This window comes from Stegastes partitus, unplaced genomic scaffold, assembly GCF_000690725.1.
Source record: "Stegastes partitus isolate 25-593 unplaced genomic scaffold, Stegastes_partitus-1.0.2 Scaffold2042, whole genome shotgun sequence".
NCBI lineage: Eukaryota > Metazoa > Chordata > Actinopteri > Pomacentridae > Stegastes > Stegastes partitus.
This window is the reverse complement of record NW_007579773.1, coordinates 64975-72353: the sequence shown is the minus strand read 5'-3', so window position 1 is coordinate 72353 and position 7379 is coordinate 64975. Positions and strand designations below refer to the sequence as shown.

Here is a 7379-nt window from a genome sequence, read left to right as displayed (position 1 = left end):
TCTACTTGTCTCATCTAATAAAAAATAAAAAATCCCCCCTCCCCCCCCAAAAAAATTGTATTTTCAATAAATTAGGGATGCTCGATGTATCGGCGACCACGTCGGTATCGGCCGATATCAGTGGTTTTTCCGATATATCGCTGCTGTTCACAGGTGTTTTTACCTAAATGGTCCTAATGAAGAAGACCATGTGGTCTAATTTCTTCTCAATAGTTTACTCACAGTGCTTCCTGATACTCATTTTTTGGTGTGAACAAAAATCGAATATCGACATCGGTGATATCGGTTATCAGCGATATCAGAAATCTTAATATCGGTATCGGCCAGAAATCTTAATATCGTGCATCACTACAATAAACAAACGATGTAATAAACAAAAATCTCCACTGAGAAGCTGTTGGTGACTCTGGGTCGGACAGAAGTCAGACATTCGGTGACGTTTGGGCAGAACTGCAGCCAGCGTTCCCACAGAGCAGAGACCAGACGAGTGTGGAGTCAGATAAAAACACAGGTAGAATCAAACCGCAGCATGTTGAGCCACCATGAGTGCAGCCGGTGGACACCCGGTGGACGCGTGGATTCCAGGTTTTTTTTTATTTTTTTTATTTTTGTAAAATAAATAATCCAAGAAATGTTTTTTTTTTTCTCCATATTTGTGTCGTAACTGCCTCCTGCAGACAGACGACGTCTCTGAGTTCTTTCTCCTCCTTCATGTTCTGGTTCCTCAGAGCTGCAGGACTTGATGCTGCAGACAAACATGAACCTCAGTTCTGGGTTCTAACCAGGAGGAACTCGGTTTGTGGGCGGACCAGTGTCGAACTGGTCCCACTAACCAGAACCACCTGACCGTGAGGAGAAATGAGCCGAGAACAAAAACGATCAGGTCCAGAGGGTTGAACAGAAGCTTTGACTCATCGGCGGCTTCGCTTTAATGACTCCTCCTCAGACAGACTCTGATGAGAAGCGAGTCCTCCTCGTTTTTAATCCTCTGCTCTTTCCTCTTCCAGCTCTACCTCCCAAACCCGTGAAGCCCCCGACTCCGGCACCCTCCAGCAGCTTCAACAACAGCATGGCGCTGCAGGACGCCGAGTGGTACTGGGGAGACATTTCCAGGTAACGCACGGCGACTGAAGGCGGAACCGTTGAGGCGTGTTGGGTTTCGGCTGACGTGGTGCGTTTGTGTGTTTTCAGAGAGGAGGTGAACGAGAAGCTGAGGGACACCGCCGACGGTACGTTTCTGGTCCGAGACGCCTCCACCAAGATGCACGGAGATTACACCCTGACTCTGAGGTAAGCGTCTCGGCCTCGGGTGTTCTGTACGTTGCTTCAACACGACGATTGTCTTTTTATTCAGCACATCACCAATATGATCTGTTATTTTTTCACTTTGACCTACTATATTAACATTTTGGGCTCAAAAACACACAAAAATACAAAATCTGATTTGAAGAAATGTGTAATTTATGACAATAAAAACACAAACCTGCTCATGGAAGCATTTTGAAGGTTGAAGATGTCCCCATAGGGGGCAGATATGAACATGAAAAGGTCAGCAACATACAAAGCAGGTGAGGTCTTCTTTCTGCTTTCATCTCTTCCACTCCTGAACATAGTTTCTGTCCAGAATGAGGCAGACGGCCACATTATAGGAGCTGCACTTCCACAGACTTCTTTTGCTTTTTGTCCGTCACAACACATGATGGCGCCGTTGAGGCCTGCAGTCTGTATTTCATACGCTGATATTTTTTTTCACGCACGTTCATGACATCATGTCTCCGGTCTTATGTGGTCTATCGACATGAAACAAGACCTGGAGGAGAGTTTAAAGTCTGCACTTTAGAGGGAAGTTAACGACATCCACATACATGTGCTAGTTTTTCTGACGTCTCAAACATGTCATGATTACATCGAGCCGGCGTGACGGTGGACCTCTGAGGGTTAAAGGGCCACAGTGTGGATGTGGCAGAAATATGTGCAACTGCAAACTGAATTTAAAACTTTCATATTCAATTCCTGACGTTTAACTTTCATATAATTGTCTAAACATCAATTTGAAACTGAAAATTCCCCTTTTCTATACTTTTTTATTGAGTTTTTTTAAAATTCTAATTAAATATTTCAGATTTAGTTTACTGAGACGTCCATACTGGTAGAAATATGTGCAACTAGAAACTAGATTCAAGTCATTTGATTTTCTATAGTTTAACTGGTTGCAAGGTGGCGCAGTTGGTCAGTACTGTTGCCTCACAGCTAGAAGGTCGCTGGTTCACGTCCCGGTGAGGACACCCGGGATCTTCCTGCGTGGAGTCTCCATGTTCTCCCCGTGCAGCGTGGGTTCTCTCCGGGTTCTCCGGCTTCCTCCCACAGTCCAGAAACATGCTGAGGTTAATTGGTGATTGTAAATTGTCCGTAGGTGTGAATGTGAGTGTGCTTGGTTGTCTGTCTCTAAGTGTAGCCCTGTGATAGACTGGTTACCTGTCCAGGTGAACCTGCCTTCACCCTGAGTCAGCTGGGATAGACTCCACCCCCCATGACCCTAATGAGGATTAATCGGTGTATAGAAATGGATAGTTTAACTTTAATTGTATAAAAAGATTAAATTTGAATCACATACATTTTAATTGTATTTTTAAATGTAAATAATTACAATAAAAAATTGAGTGAAATCACATAATTTAAATCCTCACTAAAAGTCCCCCTCTCTTCTTGTATATTATCATATTTAGTTTTTAAATTCTAGATCAGTTCTTGGGATTTAATTTACTGAGACACACGTGCTCCTTGCAACTCAGTGCAGATCATTTCTATTTCATTTTCTGCAGTTAAACTTGAATAATTGTATTAAAAATCCAATTGTAATCACACAATTTGACATTGTGCGTGTACGTTTAAATAATGAATTAAATTTGAATCACAAGAATTTCGTTGCTTTGAAATTGTGTTTGAACCTGTGCTTCATTAATTAGGTTTTAAAATTCTGCAAGCAGTGGCCAAACAAGGAGACTTAAAATGGATTTACTGACACACATCCGCTACAAACTGAATTTAAAGGATCTGATTTTAAACTGCTCCACTTGAACTATTGTGCTAAACGTTGGGTTTACATTATAAGTGACAACTGCTCAAAATCAGTTTAACCTCATGACAGGTTCAGGTTCACAATAACAGATTCATCTTGTCTCTGCTTGCTTCATCCTGCTGCCACAAACCTTTTTTATTTTCAGATTTGTTCTTATTTCTGCAAAATCTAATTTTAACTGAAGACAATCTTTAAAAAACGGCCTCCATGTTGGTGTGTTCTGTGGTTCTTTTCACCATTTCGTTGCTCGTTGTCCAAACAGTGTTCATTCGCTGCTTCTCTGCCCGTCTGCAGGAAAGGAGGCAACAACAAACTGATAAAGATCTTCCATCGCGAGGGCAAGTACGGCTTCTCCGACCCCCTGACCTTCAGCTCGGTGGTGGAGCTCATCAACCACTACCGGCACGAGTCTCTGGCCCAGTACAACCCCAAGCTGGACGTCAAGCTGCTGTACCCGGTGTCCAAACACCAGCAGGTCTGTCCGGCCTCCCCGAGCAGAACTCACCGGCTCGAGGTCGTCGACTCGTCTGACTGGTCGTGTTGTTGTTGTTGTTGTTGTTCAGGATCAGGTGGTGAAGGAGGACAGCATCGAGGCTGTGGGCAAGAAGCTGCACGAGTATCACCTGCAGTATCAGGAGAAGAACCGAGAGTACGACCGGCTGTACGAGGAGTACACCAGGACGTCACAGGTACACTCAGGAGACACAGCAGTGATTGTTGTTGTTTTTACTCACCAGTTAAATTAAACGGCTCTGCTGCAGCGTTAGCCACAAGCTAAGAGGCACAGCTGACATTTTGGTGGTAGCATTAGCTTAGCGCCGTCAGCAGACACCAGCTACGGACTCACTGAGGTGTTTGCAGGTGTAACTGGGAATGTTTGTGGAAGACAAACAAAAAACAAGAAAAGTGGCCCATTTTTAATGTATTTTTTTGTCATATACCATAAACAGAAAAACAAGAAAACGTTTTTTCATTTTAACTGTTTGTTAAAACTTGTGCCGCCTCACCTTCCTCAGCTCGTCTGTCCCTCTGCGTCAACAACAACCTTCAGTGATTGGATGTTGCTCATCACCTGTGACCAATCAGAAAGCAGGGGGCGGGGCATTGCAGGGACCACAGAGCGACTGCAGAGAGACACGTGGCTGCATCAGAGCCGAAGCAGCTGATTTAGTCAGACATGATCTATCGATTAAAAATAATTAGAAAATGCCAAATATGTGCCTCGGTGATCGGCCGACCCCCATCGCCGAGCAGAGACACGACCTTCACAAACTGAACAAGAAGCTCAAACAGTGGCTAATGCTACGCTAACGGCTAGTGGCTAAGTTAGGAGGCCGCCACAGATTACTCGGCAGGAGGCAGGCTGTTATTGATCTGATCTGCTGGTCTCACAGGAGAGCAGCGTAGCGTCACGCGATGCTTCGATGTTTACATTACAGTACTCCTGGTTATGAATGACCGGTTGCTGCTGCTCCAAGTATCAAACACTGGTGTTGATCACCAGCAATCAGCATCGATAAAACCCACATCAGCCAGTTAAACTTCCCTGTCACCATCATCCTCCTCTTCATCCTCCTCGTCTCTTTGTCCCTCCAGGAGATCCAGATGAAGAGGACGGCCATCGAGGCGTTCAACGAGACCATCAAGATCTTCGAGGAGCAGTGTCAGACGCAGGAGCGCTTCAGCAAAGAGTACATCGAGAAGTTCCGCCGCGAGGGCAACGACAAGGAGATCCAGAGGTGGGCTGTTACCATGGCGATGACAGACACCTTTAAAAACACACACACACACACACACACACAGAGAGACAGATATATATGTATGTATGAAGGATGCCTGGTTGCCATGGCAGCAGAGCCTGCAGGAGGAAACCACCTGCTGGTGTGTCAGAGAGTTTATCGTCCAGTCATGCTGCCGGTTCTGTCCGGATGGAGGAATGTGTTGGATCTGATCAACCTGAATAAGACGTTTTAAGATATTTCTTTCTTCAAGTGTTGCTCGTTTTCAGCAGCAGTCATTTATCTGCCATGCGGGCTTGTAGCTGTAAAAAATACTTTAAAAACAATACATTAAAAATAAAATTTAAATAAAAAAGCTGTTAAACGGTGAAAATTGAGCACCTTGATACCAGAAGAAATATATATAGTGCACATATATTTAATCAACGAACTGCAATATTACACAATCTAGCTCACTGCTACACAAATATTCAGCGCTAAACACAACTAATTGTGTCTTTCTCCTCTAACATTTCTATGTATTTGTCTTACTACACTTATATTGCTGTGTTTTTACTTGTATTCTGCTCGTTTTTTGTACTTATCTTTTTTTGTTTTTTTAAACGGGACCTGAGTATAGTTTCGTACCACGAACATGTGAATGTGAGCCAGCGTGACAAATAGAGTCCGTAAATCCTTGAAATACATTAAACAATACACTAAAAATACAAAACAGATTTTTTTTAAAGATACCAAAAAAATTCTAAAAACGGTGAAAATCGAGCAACTTGATGCCAGAAAATACAAAAACCAGTACATTAAAATTAAAAAACAGGCTAAAAATGTGGAACTCGAGCACTTTGCTACCAGAAGACAAAATGAAATAACTAGAGAAGCTCAGAACCACACAGGAGATTGTTCATTATAAATCCTCATCGGCTCTTTTCCTGTCTCTCTGAAGGATCATGGAGAACTACGACAAGCTCAAGTCTCGGATCAGCGAGATCGTGGACAGCAAGCGCCACCTGGAGGTGGACCTGAAGAAGCAGGCGGCCGACTACAGGGAGATAGACAAGAAGATGAACAGCATCAAGCCGGACCTGATCCAGCTGCGCAAGACCAGGGACCAGTACCTCATGTAAGAGACGGCCGGACACGAAGCGCCGCCATGCAGCGCCGCCTCACAGCGCCGCCACGCAGCGCCGCCACGCAGCGCCGCCACGCAGCGCCGCCTCGCAGCGCCGTGGTCTAACGGTGTTTGTGTTTTTCAGGTGGCTGACGCAGAAGGGAGTCCGACAGAGGAAGCTGAACGAGTGGCTGGATCTGAAGAACGAAACCACCGAGGAGTAAGTGTCCGCTCAGACTTCAAAACGCCTGGTTGCACACTGACATGTCCGTAAACATCAGATTAAACTGCCATGAAGACAGAGGCTGGAACAGGTCAGAGTACTGAAAATTCCAGACTATTGAGCACCTGAATATAAGCCACGCCCACTGACTTTAAAAAGAAACCAGGTGTGTACATCTACAGGCTGCACTTGTCTCTAAGCTGCAGGTGTCCACGTTGGAACATGAGATATTTACACAGGAAGATGTTTTAACTTTTAGTTAAATACGTACCGGTGACGTACACAAATACTTTTTTCTGAACACTTCCTGTAACACGACTGGTTACGGAATTAAAACTCCAGCAGCTACCAGGAAAAGTCACTGATGGCTATCTTCATCTTCCTCCTGCACTAAAACCACTAAAGTCGTCTTCTTCAGTGTCTTCAGGAGCTGAACAGCCTCAGAATCACTTGGTCATACTCTTCCTCAGTCTCTCACTTTGGTCTCGAGGTGAATTCGTTAAAATCCATAAATTAGCCGCATCGCTGTTTAAGCCGCTGTGTTCAAAGTGTGAGAAAGAAGTAGCGTCTTATAGTCCGGACATTACGGTAATGAGACACACCGACAGTGAATGTAATCCAGGTTTTAACAAACAGGGGTTCAGGTGCAGTTTGACGCTTCCAGCTGTCGAGGACTGTTTCCTCTGAGATTGTTAAATACCTGCAGGAGGAGGATGATGATGATGATGATGAGAGTCGTACATTAACCAGCGATAACTTGATTAATTACAGTTATAAATAATCCCACATGTAGACAGGACGGATCTTTCCAGAGCGTTATAAACCGGGTTAATTATGTTATAAGTAAAGGTCACTGTCCTTAGTTACAGAATAAAATGGATTGTAGGCCGAGGTCCGTCTTTAGGGTTTCCAGCTCATGTTTTTAGCACAACACGTCTCTGTGGTTGGTATGAAGCGGCTGAACCTCTGACGGAGCTTCTTCTCCCCCTCAGCGAGTACAGCACGGTGGAGGATGAGGAGGACCTTCCTCACCACGACGAGCGCTTGTGGCGTCTGGGGAACATCAACCGCAGCCAGGCCGAGTCTCTGCTGAGAGGCAAGAAGGACGGAACCTTCCTGGTCCGAGACAGCAGCAAGCCGGGCTGCTACGCCTGCTCCGTGGTGTAAGTCCAGACACTGAGCCTGAAAAAGTAGCACAGAAAGACGCACAACGACCACAAAGGGACGCAACAC

The 7379-nt window shown here is 44.8% G+C and overlaps 1 protein-coding gene across 1 annotated transcript in view; it reads left to right on the top strand.

Annotated features, from left to right (window-relative positions):
* The first annotated feature begins 552 nt into the window (after nt 1-552).
* Nucleotides 553-7379, top strand: part of LOC103373661 (phosphatidylinositol 3-kinase regulatory subunit alpha-like) — a 12013-nt gene continuing 5186 nt past the window's right edge. Inside the window, exons 1-8 of the mRNA XM_008303615.1 lie at nt 553-1113; nt 1192-1290; nt 3374-3554; nt 3643-3768; nt 4676-4818; nt 5759-5935; nt 6069-6143; nt 7139-7309. Coding sequence (XP_008301837.1) covers nt 932-1113; nt 1192-1290; nt 3374-3554; nt 3643-3768; nt 4676-4818; nt 5759-5935; nt 6069-6143; nt 7139-7309 — 1154 coding nt within the window. The 5' untranslated portion in view covers nt 553-931. The remainder of the gene's footprint in view (nt 1114-1191; nt 1291-3373; nt 3555-3642; nt 3769-4675; nt 4819-5758; nt 5936-6068; nt 6144-7138; nt 7310-7379) is intronic.